The sequence below is a fragment of the Talpa europaea genome (assembly GCF_964194135.1).
Source record: "Talpa europaea genome assembly, chromosome: 3".
In the NCBI taxonomy this organism is placed as follows: Eukaryota; Metazoa; Chordata; class Mammalia; order Eulipotyphla; family Talpidae; genus Talpa; species Talpa europaea.
Window position 1 is genome coordinate 97,127,358 of NC_140069.1, and position 19,753 is coordinate 97,147,110.

At 40.7% G+C, this 19,753-nt stretch overlaps 1 protein-coding gene across 1 annotated transcript in view; it reads left to right on the forward strand.

The window, feature by feature from the left end:
- Window positions 1–1,299: 1,299 nt before the first annotated feature.
- Window positions 1,300–19,753, forward strand: part of KLHL7 (kelch like family member 7) — a gene marked incomplete at both ends in the record, with an annotated part of 61,983 nt that continues 43,529 nt past the window's right edge. The window contains one exon of the mRNA XM_084229686.1: window positions 1,300–1,419. Within this exon, the coding sequence (XP_084085812.1) occupies window positions 1,300–1,419 (120 nt within the window). The remainder of the gene's footprint in view (window positions 1,420–19,753) is intronic.

Below are 19,753 nucleotides of genomic sequence, written 5' to 3' on the forward strand. Positions count from 1 at the left end.
TATGTTAATCATTTCTACCCTGCCGGGTAAGTAAAGTATCAGGCTTTTCTGCCCTCCCACCATTAGGATTGATGATGGATCCCTGCAGTCCTTGATTGCATGCCTGATGGAGGGCACCTAAAGTAAGGTGTGGGCATACATGGGTGGGTGCACCTAGGCTGAGAGACTGGGCTTATAGGGGCGGCATCACGGGGACACCGGCAGAGATATCAGAACAAGAGAGAGAGCAAGGCCACGAGAGAACGCCTAAGAGCCCAGAGTGAAGATTAGCTGCCGGCTGGGAGGCCTGCCAGCCTCCCACCAACACTCCCCTCCCCCCACCCCCTCTGCGTACCTGATAAATCCCAGTAAAAGCCTGCAAACGCTACCGGGGGCTCCAGGACTCCTCCTTTACCCCGTCTGCCCGATCATAGAGATCCTGCCCTATGGCCCTCCTGCCTCTGTTATAGGACAGGGAAGCGGGGTTTGGGCTGCCCCTCTCCCTGTCCTATAACACCTCTACATACCCCTCCTGCCTCTACATACCCCCACCTCCAGTTTCTGGCCTGACTCCTTCATCCTAAATTTTCTACTCAGCCTCCATCACTTCATGTAATGAGCTTGTAACTTGCAGAACTGACATTCTTTCATCAGTCACTCGCACCTGTTTCCTTGTGTTATTCATAACACCCATGAAACCCTGCCAACAATTAAGAGTTTACACTGTTCCAGGCTCTGATAGTGCAGACAGGAGAACACCAATTCACCAATTCTGTTTTTAAGGATCTAGCTTTAATGAAAAACACTTTAATATGTTCTACTGCCCAATTATCCAAAAGAGATAATTTAACCAAGTGATCTAAGTTTAGAAAATGTGCCTTTGTCAAAGAGAAGGGGGCCCACAACCTTGAACCAGATGAGCAAAACTAAGCCACCGCTGGGCAACTTCACAGGCAAGACCCCAGGACCCAGTCTTGCTGCTGGGAGCGGCGCTCCGCAGTGACGCCTAAGCTCCGCCCCCACACCCCGCCACAACGGCCACGCCCCCTTGAGCGGAGTGCGCATGCTCTTCTGTGGGGCTGTGATTTGGAGAGGGCGCCGGCGAGCCCGCGACGTCCCCTTCCTGCGAGCTCCTGAGGGGACTGACAGGCCTTGTCCTTCGGCAGTGGTGGCACCGCCGCCGCTGACCCGCCTTGGGAATAGGCGCCGCAGCTTCAGTCCCGGCCGTAGCATTTGGTAAACAGAAGCCCCACAGTGCCCGGAGCTTGCAGTCCCTCGCCAGCCCCGGCGAGCCCCGGGCGTGAAGGGAGCTGACGGAGGATGGCAGCCTCCGGGGTGGAGAAGAACAGCAAGAAGAAGACCGAGAAGAAACTTGCTGCTCGCGAAGAAGCTAAATTGTTGGCAGGTTTCATGGGCGTTATGAATAACATGCGGAAACAGGTACCACCTCTGTGGGGGTGCCCGAAGGCAGGGAGTTGGGGGGGGGGTCTAGGACTCTGGCCTCTCGCTGCCTGGGCGGAAACCGGCACCCCGAGGATGGAGACCAGACCTTCTTCTCCACTGTACTTGTCCTTCCTTCCATTTTCGCGCGCAAGCGAAGCTGCTGGTAGTAGAGGGTCGCGTTAGACAGTTCTGAACCCCCAGAGTGGCCTCGTCTGCAGATGCTGTGGCTCCTGAGTCACACTCCTGAGGTATTCCTCAAGCATTCGGCGCTGGAGATAGGTTGTGTAACAGCTTTGCCCTAGTTATCTCTTTGTAAGACGAGGATTCCCCCCACTGGCGAGCCGTTTTAAGGTGTCGTGAGATCTTGTGCGAAGAAGCCTATTGGCACAATCCACCCCGAAACCCCCAAAGAGGGGTTGCTGGCCTGAAATCTTAAATGAGGGTCCCCACCCCATCTTTCTTACCCAGGTGGAGCTAGTTGTAGACTAATCTTCCTGGACTTGTTAATTTAGAGCAAAACAGTCAACAGTAAATACCGTGCGGCTTTTAAGGGAATTATGCGCCCCTGTTATTAAGAGGAGCTCTTTGTTCTTTGGTATGTGTGGCGCATTAAATGAAAGTCTTCGGCACGTCAGCGAAAGGCGGGTTATGAAGAAATTTTAACGCGAAAGAATAAGCGAGAGGTTTGTTGGTTTGTTGTTGTTTTAATTCCATAACATGCCAACAAACAGAAATCACTGGGTTACTTTTTGATTGTGTAAGCTTTCTAGAAAATATTCATCTAAGGCGATTTGTGGCAATATTTTGGTTTTGTCACCGATCCTGTGGGACAAAATCGGGATGTGAATGAGTAACTGCAGAACCTATTTTGCTAATCTAGTGGTTCTGACCAGAATATGAACAGTGTAGGAATTTGAGATTTTTATGAAGATGTTAATTTCTGGTTTCTTTAAGCAAACTGATTGCCTTTTGTTCTTCATCTCCTGGCATGGTGCGTGGATGCAGTAAATAATGCGTGGAAGTATCTTTAAATCTTTTCTGGCCTTTGTGTTCAAGTTGCTGTGACTGTCTGGATTCACTATTTTATGTAACTTTCCTGTATCTATTTTAATGTAGACATTCATACTCCTTTTTATATTTATACCACCAATGACTTCAACTTACTGGTGCATTTAACTACAGTCAGCTTGTAAAACAGAGTTGAACACAGTTTAGCAGTGCTCAGATTTGTTTCCAACAAACCTCCCATTTTCCCAAATTGGGAGTATAACATGGATCATAACATTGCAAATCTTTGCCTATTCCTTACACAGAACACACCTGGGTTGCAGCAATTTACGTGAGGAAGATGGTCTGAGATTGTGTTGGGCTCCGAGGAGTTAAAAATTGATTTATTTGGCAAAGAACATTTTAATAAATAAATGCCTTAAGAGTAAAAAATAAATAAAAATAAAGTGGATTCATAGCCACTTCTTAATCTTAGCTTGAGATTATATTTACATCTAATTTATTTACTGTTAAAACAGATACAATTACTGAAAAGTCAAGATTCTGTTACTGAGTTAGATAGGAAGCACGGATGTTTGGTGAGCAACCAGGGATCTCTTCCACAATGGTTCACTGATCTTAATCTGCCACATTTCCTTTTGTCACTGGCTTTGCATGTTATTCAAAGCATTCTCCAAAGTGCTTTTACAAATATTATGGAAACCTGCATCTTTTGCAAGATGAGCAGTTTTGTTTTGCAGTTGTTTTACATTATATTGTATTATTCGTGAGGAGACTTCGTATGACTGAAAAGGGCTGTTGACAGAAATCGGCAGAAATAGAAGTTGGTCTGAACCAGAGGAGGAATGTTTGAGTGAGAACCAATTTTATGAGTGTTCTTGTTCTTTAGTAAATATTTCTGTGTTATGACTGTTTTTGCTTTCTTATGACCTTATTTCTTTGACATTCAAAATACACAGTGTATGAATGACAAAAACCCTTCTATACACACTAAGAAGTATTCCTTTTTTAAAAAAAGATTTATTTATTTATGCATACAAGAGCTGGGGTACAGGCCAGAGATGCAGGGGGGTGAGAGGATTCACCAGAGACAGAGTGGGAAACAGAACAGGCAGACAGACTGAAATACGCTGCTGAGGGGAGCAGCAGGCAAGACAGGAGAGGTCTGCCTTGCCCTGTGGGTTGCTCCCTGGCCAGGGATCAAACTCGTGCTGCAGAGGCTGCAGAGGCTGCAGATTGCTTCACAGTGCAGTGCTTAACCCCTTGTGCCACCACAGAGGCCCAGAAGTATTCCTATAAGAATTTGAGAACACTGAAATTAGAATACCTGTATTCCTGATCCAGCTCTACCATTAATTAGTTTTGTGATCATCAGTTATGTCATCTCTTGCTACTAGGTATAAGATTGCCAACCCTACAGCATTGTAGCTAATCCTACACTTAGTAGTGAAAGGGGGTTCTGCAGCGCCAGGAGCCTCAGCTTCACATGAAGCCATTCAATCATTTCTAGCCTCTTGTTTTTAAATAAACTTAATGATGAAGTATAGTATTCATGTGTAGCTCAATGAATTACAAAGTAAATACACTAGCGAGAAGATAAAACATGAGTACACCAGAAGTACTCCCCCCTTATGCTCTTTTCATTCATGACTCCCTCAAAGATAACCATTATTTGAATTTCTGTTGCTGGTGATTTGTTTTACCTGTCCTTAAACTTAGATAAATGGATCAGAGTATGTACTCTTGTGTTTTGGATTCTTAAAAGCAACATCATTTGTGAGATTCATCTATGTGTGTGTAGCTCTAGTTCATCTCATTATATAAAGAATTCCACTGTATGTATATACAACAATGTATATTCTATCATTATGGACATTTAGGTTATTTCCCATTTTGGACGACTTAGTATTACTTTGACTGTTTTGTACGTGTCTTTTGACATGCACAAGCATGGAATTCTAAGATTGGAGTTATTGAGTCGTGGGTTATGCTACATTTAGCTTTAATAAATATTGTCATGCAGTTTTCTGTAGTTGTACCAGTTTACTTTGCCCAACTGTGTATGAGAGAGGCATTTGCTCTTCATTTCTTGTTAATACTTTGTATTGTCAGCCTTTATAATTCTATCCATTTTAAGGGGTATATAGTAGCATCTTATTTAATTAGGTTGAGCACCCTTTTATTCATTTCCCTTTTTGTTTGTGTTTTTGTTACTTGTAACATTATAAAGCCTCAGGCAGGCTTGAGTATAATCACCACTGTGCAGTTATTGATACTGTGTTAATGTAATTCAGGGACCAGCTTGAGGGATAGGCTTTGAGACTTTCATGAGTATCACAACAGTTTAAAATTTCTCATGGTAAATGAATTAAGCTTTTAAATTTCAGTTATGCTTTATGTTAAAACCCTTATTAAAAGTATGTTTAAGAGCCACAAAACTGATATGAGGATTGTGTGCCGGGGAGTCAACTGTGTTCACTACCTAAAATGATGTGGCACCACTCCAGGACTGTTAATTACTACATGTCATAATTCTTAGGGTCTTTTTAATAATCTAAACTTTCTGTATTTAATCCTCAATACTAGAAACGCTTCTTGAGCACTTATTCTAGAAACACTTCTTGAGCACTTTACCATTCTGCAAAGTGTTTTTACATGCTTTATTCTCATAGCAACTCCCATTGATAATCTTCTCTCTTCTCTTTTTGTCTATCCATCTTTTGAGGTACCATCTCTTTTTCACTCTTCCCTGTCTTCCTAATGTTTTATTGATCCTCTGTTCTTTTTTCATATCCATCTGTCAAAAAACATTAATTACTGTTTGTTTACCTTCTTTGGACAAGGCTGTTGAGCATAGCTGAAGAATAGTCCATTGTCGGGCAACCTTCTGCTTGGTAAGCTTTAACATTGACTGAGCTGTCAAGTACTGGTAAGCAATCCTATTTCCATTTATTCTTAACCATTTTCCTCTAACCTGAGTCCCTTCTCTGTATCCTCACTCTCAGCACATGGTCCCTTTTTTGACATCCAAATAAATGTGTTATTAGTTTGAAAGTATTTAACTTCTAACTTTCCATCACCAAACCTACAAACTTACCTTGACACTCCATTTTTCTCTTAATTTTGCTACCAAAGGAGAAACTGCCTCTTTTTTTAAGGCCAATAATTCCACCTGGGCAAAATTTCACTCCCCCCAGCATCAGTTAATCTTGTCAGAAAAGTTATACTGTTGTTTATTCCATCTCTGTTGAACATCTCTGCAGGTTTATAGCCATCATTAAGCATGTTTTAACCAGCATTTATATGAACCAACAAACTAAATACCCATTCTTAGACTCAACATTTACTTGTATAAAATGCTGCTTCCCCTTAGTAAAACCAAAAGGTAGGTCGGTTCACTACGTAGCTTGGCTCACTATTTCCCTATCTCAATTTGGCTTTCAAATTCACCCATTCAGAGGAGTACTGACTGAGAAGCCCCATATGGCATTTTGCTAGATTCTGGGGTTGCATTTGGTGAGCAAAACCCAGCAGTCCTTGTCCCTATAAAGTTATAGTAGTAAGGAGAGTGAGACATTAGTCAAGCAATCACACCTTAAAAATGTAAAATGGCAACAGTGGTAGGAATTATTAAGGAGACGAAAATGGTACAAGGAGGGCATATGGATGAGTGATTTGATCATCAGGAAAATTTTCTTAAAGATATAATTGAACTAGGCACTTTTTAGGAAGAACCTCTTAGGTTAGAGGGAACAAAATATGCAGAGGCCTTGAGTCTGATACCTCCTTCCCATAGAATGGGAAATACAAGAGTTTGATTAAAGGCCATGTGACTGAAACACAGTATGTAAGGGGGAGGATGACATATGATGAAACTTGAGGTTGGTAGAGACCTGCCCATGCATAGCCTCATAAATAAAGTTGGGGATTTTGCCTTATTCTGAAACCTTTTTAAGAGAGAGAGTAGGAGAGAGGGAGGGGATGACACTGGGTGGGTATTTTTTTTTTCTTTTGAAAAAAAGTCAGTGGACGATGGAGGAGGGTTATAGATGCTTAAGTGATAGGAGTAGTGTGGTAACTTCACATTTAAGAAGTGTGAACCTATATCCCTAAATCATACACAGTATTGTCAACCAATACTATCACAATAAAACAATGATGCAGTTTTTAAAATGTCTACTTTGTATGAATGAGTTAGATCTCAGAGTGTTAGCTGATAGATTAAAGAGGAAGCTCTGGGCCTCCCTGGTGGTGCAAGGGGTTAAGCACCACACTATGAAGCAATCTGCAGTCTCTGCAGCACAAGTTTGATCCTCTGCCAGCCAGGGAGCAACCCACATGGTGGCAACCATATGGTGCAGCAAACCTCTCCTGACTTGCCTGCTGCTCCCCTCAACAGTATACTTTGGTCAGTCTGCCTGTTCTGTTCCCCGCTCTGTCTCTGGTGATTCCTCTCACCCCCCCCCCAATCTCTGGCCTATACCCCAGCTCTTGTATGCATAAATAAATAAATCTTTTATAAACAAACAAACAAACAGGAAGCTCTACAGGATATTAGTGACTTGGACTAAAGTGGTAGCAACAGTAATAATATCAATGAAGAAAAGATACATTCAAGAAATTAGGAGATAAAATCAATGGGACTTAGTCACAATAACTACCATACATGATTGTGATGACTAAATTAGATAAGCAAATTAAGACAAAACAGTACCCGATAATAAATAAATTCATAATAAATGTTGCCATTTTTGTGGTAGTGGTAGTGGTGGTGAATCGGATACTGAGGGATACAAGGTGCCACTTAGAACCTCTAGGGTTCTAGAATGTGGAATAGATGGATGACACTATCCACTAAGAAGAGATACTGGAAAAGTATCAAAGCTTTATAGGAAAGGCTGATAATTTGTATTTGAGATATGCTTAGTTCTTGATGTCCATGAGACATTGAGGTTTATGATAAGTTGACAGGTTTACAAAGGTGTGGGTTAGAAGTGTAAACTTGTGAATGATCTGCAGCAAGAAGATAACTTCTTCATTTAAGCTATGGAGAGCTGAGTCTAGGATAAAGACTAGGGAATAAACTTTAAAAGATGACCCAAAAAGAAAGGAAAGAATTGGCTGGAAGAGTAGAAATAAAATGAGACTTTTAAGAAAGAGAAGAATTTGATTCAGTAGGAAGATGGCAACTTTTGAAGCTGATGAGAAGTTAGAGTAAGATTAGAACTAACAGTGTCTATAGTTTGTAGTAATACAGAGGAGCTTATTGACTGTGTTGAGAGTTGTTTGATGGGAAGACAGATGGAAGCCAAATAAGCATCAGTGGAAGCAGGATATGAGAAAATTGAGACAGCTGTTTTGAGAAATCTTCCCCTGAAGATAGTGAGGCAGTCAAATGGTTGTTTGGTTTTATTTGTTGAGGTGGGAGAGATACAGTATGTTTAAAAGCTAGTGGGAGGAATTCATTTGAAATGTAGAGATTGAAATATATGTACAGAATATATAATTGATAGATGATTCCTGAGATGAAATCCAAATAAAGATGATTAATTGCCTATCTGAGGAGGAAAGTTCCTGCTTCATAAGAATAGAAGGAGGAAAGAGTACATAGGTAGGCGGCTATGTAGGTAGGTGTGTTTGGAACCAGAAGGAAGAAAACTGTATCCAGAGGATCTTATTTCTTTGAAAAGTAGTTGAGATTATCTGCTAAAGTGAAGGAGGAAGATGATAAAGCTGGAGGTTGAAGGAGTCTTTGTGAAGAACAGAAGTGGTATGATGACTGGCAGTGCTTTTTTTCTTTTTTTTTTAGATTGTCATGAATTTATAATGAATATTGGTCCCTTACCTGACCTTCAAAGCCCTGTCTGCTCTGATTCCAACTTCTTCTATCAGGTCTTATTTCATCTTTCTCTTGGCCATTTTACTCCATGCACTTTTCTTCTGTTTAGAGCCTAAAATGTTGTGCCAGTGTCTTTAACTCTTCTTCAACTCATGATTTAGTTTTTAACCTTAAATGGCACATCCTCCCTGCATATCCCATGTTATGTCAAGGCCTTGGGTTATATGTACTCTTGACAACGCTCTATTCCTTTCCCTCCTGTTTTTATCATCTTATGAAGGTGGTAATCACTCTTTAAGGTTTCTTTGCTAGTATCTGCTAAAATCTTTGAGGGAGAGACTCTCTGTCTCATTCAGTGCTGTTTTGCAAACATCCACCACACAAGTACTCAAAATACTTTTTTTTCTTTTTTTAAAGATTCATTTATTTATTTATGCATACAAGAGCTGGGGTACAGGCCAGAGATGCAGGGAATGAGAGGATTCACCAGAGACAGAGTGGGGAACAGAACAGGCAGACTGTCTGAAATGCACTGGTGAGGGGAGCAGCAGGTGAGACTGAAGAGGTCTACTTTGCCATATGGGTTTCTCCCTGGCCGGCTGGGGATCGAACTCATGCTGCAGAGGCTGGGGACTGCTTCATAGTGTGGTGCTTAACCCCTTGCACCACCAGGGAGGCCCAAGTACTCAAAATAGTTGATGTCATGGTATTGTTGATAACATTTAGAGGATGAAGGCAGAGAAGGAAAAGTGGACAGGCTGAAACTCTTAGAGAGCAGTAGCGTTTTAAAGGACAGGAAGAAAAGTGTATTGGCAATAAGGAATGGGAGGAAGAAAGCAGGGAATAATGTCACTGAAACCAAGATTTAAGAATATCAGATGTTACAGAGAGGTCAAAAGATTAAATGGCCACTGGGTTTGAAAACTGGTGATTTTAGCAAGTGAAGTTTTAATGAAATGGTGGGAGGGAAAAAAAAGTTTTAGAGGACAAAAAAGGGACAGTAGGATTAGCACATGGAGAAGCACCTACCTCCTATTGGTCCATGCTTTGCAGGATAGCGTTTATGTTCTGTCCTTAAATTTCAGAAGTATCTAGTGCATACTGCCATTATTACAGTATGTTGCATACTGAATAAATGAGTACAGAGCACATCTTTAGGAAGACATTGCACTAAAATTTCCTGTTTCTGAGAAGAGAGACAAGATTTGGGAGCTAACAGAAACAGGACAATCTCAGAGGCCACCATAGCCTTTGCCAGGACAGCGCCTTCATTGCACCTCAGCTCTGACTACTCCCAATCTGCTCCTCTTTCATAATGTCAAATCTTGGGGAGAGAGGATCAAATGGACCTAGTTTTGCTTGACTCATTGTATATGGTAAGGAAAATAGGGTCATGTAGCACAAACATGATCTTGAAAGGACCTGTTCTGTGTATTGAGGCCATTATTCCCTAGGAAAGGGGAATTTAAGTCAGGTAGCAACTCAAGTTAGCATCTACCACAAAGATTCATATCCGTGAAATAGATGGTATATTATGTATTTTAGTACGTAATAATACAAGCATATAATTTAATTACATTCAGTTGAGCTGTCAAAAAGTGGTTGATAAAAATAATAGTTAAGAATATGCCATCTTGGGGCCTCCCTGGTGGCGCGAGGGGTTAAGACGCAACCTGTGAAGCTATCCGCAGCCACTGCAGCATGAGTTTGATCCCAGGCCTGGGAGGTACCCACATGGTGCAGCAGACCTCTCCTGACTTGCCCGCTGCTCCCCTCAGCAGTGTATTTCAGTTGATCTGCCTGTTCTGCTTCCCACTCTGTATCTGGTGAATCCTCTCACCCCCCACACCTCTGGCCTATACCCCAGTTCTTGTATGCATAAATAAATCTTAAAAAAATAGAATATGCCATCTATGCTTATTATCATAAATTTTGTGCTTAAATTACTGGAAAATTGTGAGTCAAGATTAATTGAGTTCTTTCTTACACGTTCTTTCAGAATTACTTAAATACTGGGAGAGTCAAAAGTTACACACATTTTCAACTGTGTGTGGGAGGAGTCAGCACCACTAACCCCTGTGTTCAAAAGCCAACTATACAATTTAAATTGAATCACAAACTATTATTTTACTGTAAGCTTTTATTATAAAAAATATTTAAAAATATTTTGTGTCTTCTGTAAAACTTTGAGTAATGTTTAGCCTTTCATTACTTTGGGAAACAGCACGCTATGATGGAAGTAACTTGGACATTGGAATCAACAGATCTGGATTTGAATCCTGTTTTTTGTTTGTTTGTTTGTTTGTTTGTTTGATTTGGCCAACTTATCAAAGTTCTTTATTTGATTAGGTGACCTGATCCATTATTCCTAGATATTTTGAGCCTTTGGTCTTACTTGTATAGGTTACTTTAGTCTTTCATTAACACTAACCACTAGATCTGGCAGTACTAGTGTTGGGCCTCAGACCTGATTATATGCTACTTTACAGCTGTTGAGCTAGTCTGCTTTGGGATGCTGGCAGCAGACTCTGAAGTCATAGACAGACTTGATTACTCACAGCACAGCTTCATTAATGTCAACATGCAGGGGTCAGTTCCCTTGTCCCACAAGTGCTATTTGAGGAACATGTTTATACACACAGCAGGTTTTGTTAACGCTGAGAAATGAACACTGAACTTAAGGAATCTGCCATTTCTTAACAAGAATAAGCAAGACTGCTCTTTGTATTGGAAAGAAGACATAAGTTCTTTTAAGGTTATTTGCTACCCACACAATCCTGAGGCATGGCAACCAGGGCAGTAAGTGGCAGGGCTTGCATTCTTGGCATTTCCAAGAAGATATGTAAGAACTCAGGGAACCCATGCAGGGCTGTTGCTCCAGCACCAAAAGGTACCCAAAGGGAATCTCCTGAGTTGTAGCCACCTTCTGCCTCCTGGAGAAGAACAGCTTTTTTCCTGATGGTCAGGGTCAGGCATCTAGCCAAATCTACTTACCAGTGGCATGAGGAGACCAAAATGGTCAGGCCACAGTCTTCTAATTCTGTGAAAACCTTACTATGTCACTTGTTTGAACTGTTCTTCTCTTTGGTCCCCAGATTTCTAAACATTCAGACCCCAGAACCCATTTCCAGAAAGACTAGTTGCTGAGATCAGAAACTTAATTTTTGTAGCCTACTCATTAAGTGTAACAGGGATGGGAGCCTCTTGCTCCTTTGGTTGCCAGACTAATTCTGGCTGCCTAGTAAACCATTTTATCTATATAAATTACATGAAATCAGATCATTTAAACATTGATTCTGCTGCTTAAAGAGAAACTTTGAAAACCACTGAAACAAGGCTTTCTCTGAAAGGAGAAAGCTCTCTTTTTTATCATGGATTCTATGAGTTGGATTTGAGCCCAGCCATCTTTTCCTTTCCCTTACAGGACAAATATGCAGATTCTAAGATTTAGATTATTGGGATATGCAGGGATTTGTAGAAAAGCCTACATGGGTTTCTGAAACAAATTCTCCGTTTTCCAACTTTGTTTTACTAGAGAAGCACTGCAGATGGGGGATTATAAGTACTTGCCCACCTGTCAGTAGTGTGTTTTATTATTTCACTTAGCTATTGATCCTTACATAAACCTGCTATATTGAGAATCTCAGAGGACTGAATCATAGAATTCACACACCAAGGCCCTACCCCAACTCCCAACAGAAATTAGATGAACCATGTAGGTGTAATTTCTTGTTTCCAAGTCTGTTTTGTCTTATAGGTTTTCTGATTTCTTGCTGGTGCAGGGAGTGCTTTGTTCAATTTTTCTCAAAGTATCATTCATAGCTCTTCAGATTATCAGCAGTGAACCAAATTGCAGCTTAAAGCACTCCATCTAATTCTTTATTAACAACATGAAATCCCCCAAATTTGAGACTTATTAAGGTCCCACCGTTGTGATCTTCCTGTGAATTAAGATTAAAGGAAATTGCATGTTTCTGCTCTCCCTGGTTAGTTGGTTTATTTATTTGTTTTTACTGATCAGTCTCAGTCAGAAAGCATTCGCTTAAATATTTGGGGAGAGTCAGCGTAGCTTCTTCAGCACTGCAACCTGGGCAGCTTCCTTTGGAATAGACTGTTTAACACCTGCGAAAGCTTAATTTCTCCAATTTCAAGGTGTTAGTATTCAGTGTGTTATGTTTCAGTATGACATTCTGGTTCCCATATGCCAAAGGGTTCCTAGGACTTTTAAGTTCAGCGCAGCATCATCCCCAATCCCAAAAACGTCAAAAAATACAAACAGGTTTTCCATCTCTGTAATAAACACTACAGATATTGACACATCAGTAACATCCTAACCCACTTTATTGTTTCCCAAAAACACGGAAACTTCAGTATTGGATGGAACAGTTAGTTTTCAAAGAAAATGTTAGAAAAGGGCCTCCCTGGTGGCGCAGCGGGTTGAGTGCCGCACTGTGAAGCTGTCCACAGCCTCTGCCCTGTGGTTTGATCCCTGCCGGCAATCGAGAATCCTACATGGCGAGCAGACCTCTCCTGTCTCATCCGCTGCTCCCCTCAGCAGTGTATTTCGTCAGTCTGCCTGTTCTGTTCCCCACTCTGTCTCTGGTGAATCCTCTCACCCTCCTGCACATCTGGCCTGTACCCGGGTTCTTGTATCAGAAAAGAAGAAAAAGAAAAAGTTAGAAAAGAAATGCTTGGTTTTTGGTTTCGACAAGTTTCCAGTCTGTCAGATGTCTGTAATTTATACTCTTAAAACTAAACTCATCTGAGGGCCTCCCTGGTAGCGCAATGGGTTAAGACACAACCTCCAAAGCTATACACAGCCACTGCAGCACAAGTTCCATCCCCGGCCAGGGAGCTACCCACAAGTAACAGCAGACCTCTCCTGACTTGCCTGCTGCTCCTCTCAGCAATGTAAATCAGTCAGTCTGTCTGTTCCCACACCCACCCCACCCCCCCCACACCTCTGGCCTTTACCCCAGTTCTTGTATGCATAAATAAATCTTTAAAAAAAAAAAAAAACTAAACTCATCTGGGAGACATCAGTTATCAAAAGGCTAATGGGGGAAACTATGTTTACCATATATGGAAAGAATTTCACCCTTGAAAAATGATGCTTCTCTGGCATAGGACACGCTTTTTTTCTCTTGGGCAAATATTAGAAATTTGCAACCGTCCCATCCCAGGACAGGTAGGTTCATTGTCTGTTCTCATAGATGAAAAGATAATTTTGGAGCCTTGAGTACATTTTGACAGGCCTTTAATGCTGAATCGGGACAGACCAGCTTTCTATCTGTTTCTCTGGGTGTCTCCTTCCTGAGTCTCAGAGGATGCTGTGATTATAGCCCCTGGTGAGACAGGTATCTCCATTTGCATATATGCAGCTCTTTAGCTTTAAGAGAATGCTTACAAAATTTCCTAGATCTTTAGGCTTTGAGTGCTGCATATTTAGTTTACTCCTGAATTCTCCCTCCATTTATCTCTTTGGTCCATATCAGTTTCTTTGAATAAATAGCATTTTTTCCCCTGATCTCATCTTTTAAAAAGCAGTTATACCAAAGTGTATCTCCTTTTCCTTTTAAAGCCATTTGGCCTAAATTACCTTTAAGAAAGAAAATTCACCTTTAAGGAAGAAAAATTTCCTGTATTAAGCTGGGTGTCTTCTTTTGCTTTCTTTCGCTTTACCACTTGCCTTATTCTGATTATATGTGTGTTTATTTATTTATTTTTTTAAAGATTTATTTATTTATTTATACAAGCACTGGGTACAGTCAGAAGCACGGGAGGGTGAGAGAATTCACCAGAGCCAGAGCAGGGAGCAGAGCAGGCAGAAGGATCAAAGTACACTGCTGAGGGGAGCAGCGGGCGGCAGGAGAGGTCTGCGCGCCATGCGGGACCCTCCTCCGCTGGCCAGGAGCAGCTGGGGATCGAACAGGCGCTGCAGAGGCTGCGGGCAGCTTCGCAACCCAGCGCTCAACCTCTGCGCCACCGGGGAGGCCCTATATGTGTGTTTAAATCCAAATGCTTGCTTTCTTTTTCTTTTTCTTTTTTTTTTTTCTTTTCCTTTTCTTTTCTGAACAAACATGATTCCTGGAGAGAGCGTTTTCATTTTCTCTTAGCTTCTTATTATGGCTCTTCTAGTACCTCAGTCTAAGAAGATTTATCCCCAATTAATAAGGGCTCCATTTCCCTTTATCTTTTCAGTGATTTAAATCCACCACCCAACTGTAGTTGAATCTGCAGTCTACTCAGGGAATTATACCCAGGGCCAACTTGAAATCACGCTGGGAGGTATTGACAAGCTACATAAATCCAAAGGTTAGTCATTCCTCAGTCCTCTCCTTGGGATATCAATGAAAAGTAGACTTTGGGACAGCTGATTGCATGCCTCCTACTAATGCCACTACATGTCATTAAAAGCTAGAACCTCATATAACTCTATGGCGCTTACATGAAACCTAGCTGAATTCTGTAGTCCTGGTTGGCAAACATACATAAAGCGAATCAAGTCATTCCACCAAGAGATGTCTAGAATGTTTGCCTTCCCAACCAAAGGACTTTACCTGGAAAAGTGCATTAAAACATGAAAGCACTAAAGCAGCACCAAAGTTTTCTCTTTCTGCAACCATCCCTGCTATATCTATGCAATGAGTATCTATGCATATGCTGTATCTATGCATATGAATATGCATATGTTTTGAGGGGCCCTCCACCACTGCTTGTTGGGAACAGTTGAGAGGTAGTCACAGGAGGTGGAAATTAATAGTGATAACAAACTGGAGAAACATGACTTTGACCTGAGCATTTAATTGACTTGCTTTTCTTCTGCTCCAGTCTGAGGCAGAGGGACTGATTAATGGGAACAGTCTTTTGTCATGGGGGCAAGCCTGCCACAGTGAACTGTAATCCACTTTGGGGGCAGACTTTGGAACAAAGAATGAGCCAGGAGGCCTGGATGTAGGTGATCCATGACTTACACCATACTCCTGCCCAACCTGTAGTCAATTCCACAAGTGGGGAAGAGAGTCCATTGTGAGAGAGAAACCTAAAGTTTTCCCTAAATGAGAAACAATTATCCTAACGTAATTTTTCACTTATTCTATCCCAATATCACTTTTTACAGTTATTCACTATCTCACCACATTTTTCAAATTAATAGACTTAATTTTTAATAGACTTAAATTTTAATAGACATTTTTTAGTTTTACAGAAAAATTGAGTAGAAAGCACAGTTTCCATTTAACCTCCCCTAACCCTCACAGTGTTTCCCCTAGTATTAATATCTTACATTAATATGGTATATTTGTTACAATTCAAGCCAATATTGTTATTACTAACCATAGTTTTACCTTAGGGTTCACTCTGCATTGGTAGTTCTGTGGGCTTGGGAAAATGGACAATGTACATTGTATAAAAATGTGCAGACACAGATAGTTCCACTGCTACAGTATCATACAAAATAATTTCACTGCCCTAACTCCCTGAACTCTTCCTTCTCACCATATTTTTGGAATATATCTTTGTCATATACCAATTCCCTTTTATTGCAGATTCCTCACAATTTCTTAGGTTTCTCCACTTAATTCTTTTGTTGGTGCTATGATTTGGGTTTTTTTCCCTCATTTGTGTTTCTTTATGTGTTACTACATATAAGTTGGCTAATTGCCGTTCTCATTTTTATCTGACCGACCTTTACATTATTCTGCAAGTGTTGGGTTGATTATCTTTCATTTCTTATTGATTTGGCTATTATTTTCAGAAGTGTTGAATAATAGTGACAAGGTTATATGCACATTCTCTTGAATGACATTGTCTTTCCTATTACACCATTAAATGTGATGTTGGTGTGGATTTCTGATAAATGACCTTCAATATACAGAAACATCATTTTATTAGTCAGAAAATAAATTTTTATTTATTTATTTTTAAAGATTTATTTATACAAGAACCAGGGTATAGGCCAGATGTGCGGGAGGGTGAGAGGATTCACCAGAGACAGAACAGGAAACAGAAAGGGAAGACTGACGAAATACACTGCTGAGGGGAGCAATAGGCGAGACAGGAGAGGTCTGCCTCGCCATATGGGCATCTCTGGGCCAGAGAGGATCGAACCGGCACTGCAGAGGCTGCAGACAGCTTCACAGTGCTGCGTTCAACCGCTTACACCACCAGGGAGGCCCAGAAAATAAATTTTTAATTCTATCAGACAACCATTTATTGATGATTTCTACATTACGTTTTTCTTTCATAACTTGTTGAGATGATTAATGACACCCAACAGAATTATTGCTCTTAAACCCTCCTTGCAATTCCTAATATTTGACTAATACCCTGCTAAATTCAGTTTGCAAATTTTTGGCAAAGATATAAATACGTCCCTAATAGAAGAAAAAAAGCACAAAGAAAATGTGACCAAAATAGCAACTGGCAGTTACAGAAAAAAATAAGACAGTGAGGAAGCATAATAATTAGTATAAAAAAATAGGTGGCATATGTAAGATGAAGCCAAAGTTATCAGTAATAAATGTGAAGGGTTAAAATAAACCCTACCAAAAATTATCTTGGATGGTGAGAACTTCAGCCTAAGTTACACAAAAATCTACCATTTATGAGAGACTGGAGATTCAAAAAGTAAATGTTACCTGTACAAACATGTAACAATTCTGGGGAAACATAAAGAAATTACAGGGTTTTAAATTTTTTTCCATGTAGGTGTTTTGGGCCTCCCTGGTAGAGTAGAGGTTAAGTCTCAGCACTGTTATGCTGTCACCTCTATAGTCTGAGTTTGATCCCCTGTCCCTCAGCCTTGTATTTCAGTAGATCGGCTTGTTGTGCTCCCCACTCTGTCTCTGGTAAATCCTCTCACCCCCTGCACCTCTGGCCTACACCCCAGTTCTTGTATGCATAAATGAGTATTAAGTAAATCTAAAAAATAAAAGTAGATTTTTTTTTTGTTCTGTAAGTTTCTCTTCTGTTTACTGAGGTCTTATAATCTCTCTATTCTCCAGTTTATCCATTGTCTGTCTCTTCTCACATTTTTTCTGTGGATGCACCTCTTTCCAGATGATTGCTAATAGAAGAGACCTTTCTTTTTAGCTCAGTCCCATCTGTTGTCCAAACCTAGCAAGATATTACAGCATAATCAAATATTTTTATCATTTAGATCCAAAAGATTCTTCCCCTTTATCCACTCCCCACACACTTTAACATGCAGCTGGAGATTACTCTTAGGCTTAGTCTTTACTGTACAAAACCTGATTTGTCTGTCTTCAGTTCCTATAATAAGCTCACTCCACTAAACTCCGTTTTGCCATGAATGCCTTGGAAAGGTTTTTTGCTAAATTTGGTTTAGCTCTTTGTTTTCTGAAACTTCCTATCAGTAGTCATAGATGTGTTCTCGGTGAGAATGCTATGTTCTGATTTGCTTGCTATTCTGTCCATTTTTTTCTTTCCCTCCCTCTTTTCCTTTTTTCCTTTCTCCCTTTTCCCTTCTCTCTCTTAAGCAGCTGGATTTGCTCATTTTGGTAGTAACAAAATAGTTAACTTGATTTTGCTACCTGGTATTTTTTGGTGTGGTATGTAGCAAAATCCCCTGAGAGCTATTCCTACTCTGCAATTTTCCCCCAAATAAAAGGAAATTGAAATTTTTCATTAAATACACTTTTGGCATAACAATAACTTGAAGTAATCTGCGTATCATTTGCAAGGAATAACCTATACATCTTATGAAAAAAAGCTTCAAATAAGTTATATAAGTAAAATTTTGTTCACCTCTTAGCCCAGTTTGGTGTGCATTACCTTCTTTTGAATTGTTTCTTGTGGAGTAATAAAATACATAGTGATTTATCTATCAGAAACTATTAAAGTTTCAGTAAAATACGAAAATTTGTAACATGCCATACCTTTGAGCTACTAAGCCATTATTTAGACTAGTGGGTGATACTTTTTTTACTCTGAATATATTTTCTTCATGCTCCTAGTGCTTAAGAGAGTGCTGAACATATTGTAAATTCTATATTTTCTCTGAGCCTAACCTATACATTCTTTAAGACGCTGGAATTTGATTTGACAAAAAGGTGGGTTTTTTGCTTGCAATTCATCTTTAAGGATTCCAGTAAACCTTAATTTATTTCTTTAATATTTCACTTTTCCAGCATTTAGACCTGCCTTCTTTCAGCAACCTAATGAGACACCATTTTGACCTAAGTTTGATATCACAACTTAAAACTTGCTCTCTTCAGCTCCTATCAAATGTGTGTTTGAGAGAAGTGTTATTTAAGGAAAGTCAGCTTGTCCATATCTGACATGTTCATGTTTAAAGTTAGATCTTAAAGTCTACTTCTTGGGAAATGCCATATACATTCTATCAAATATAGATAATTGAGAAAAAAACAAATGGCTGTGTTTGAAAAACCATCAAGGATATTGCTGCTATGTCATTTCTGTCACCATAGAAATTCACCCTGAGAATTAAAATTTGTGTCAGAAAAACTCTTTTGGTTTCCCTAATCTTTTTGTTATAGAGCAACCCCGATATTAAACGGGTTCCTGGCTGTGGGTCCTCACCCGCGCGCTTTTAAGGGACTTATGAATACTCTACTACAGACACACGCAAAAGGGTTAATAAAAGGTTTATTTACAAGAGAAAAAGAAATAAGGAAAATGTACAACTCAGGGAGAAAATAGGGAAATAAAGTCTTTAATGCGTCCTACCCGATCCGACGACCTGGAAACCCAAAGTCACTCTCAGAGCTGACCGGTCGCTCCCAGCTGGCTGAGAGCCCAAAAATGGAGAGCCCCCAAAGCCCACGTGTCTGCCTTTTGTATCCACCTGGCTGCTTAACCCCACCCTCAGGTCCCAGCCACCTTCCCTTTGGTGGTGATGGGATTTGGAGTTCCCAGTGTCTTTGGCTTTGACCTGGGGTGGGGGTGGAGTCCACAAAGCCTATATGGAATTTGCTTTGGGACATTCTTTTCCCCCTCGTGGGCGCCAAGCTGTTATAGAGCAACCCCGATATTAAACGGGTTCCTGGCTGTGGGTCCTCACCCGCGCACTTTAAAGGGACTTATGAATACTCTACTACAGACACACGCAAAAGGGTTAATAAAAGGTTTATTTACAAGAGAAAAAGAAATAAGGAAAATGTACAACTCAGGGAAAAAATAGGAAAATAAAGTCTTTAATGCGTCCTACCCGATCCGACGACCTGGAAACCCAAAGTCACTCTCAGAGCTGACCGGTCGCTCCCAGCTGGCTGAGAGCCCAAAAATGGAGAGCCCCCAAAGCCCACGTGTCTGCCTTTTGTATCCACCTGGCTGCTTAACCCCACCCTCAGGTCCCAGCCACTTTCCCTTTGGTGGTGATGGGATTTGGAGTTCCCAGTGTCTTTGGCTTTGACCTGGGGTGGGGGTGGAGTCCACAAAGCCTATATGAAATTTGCTTTGGGACATTTTCCCCCTAACATTTTCTGATTATAAGGATCTTTA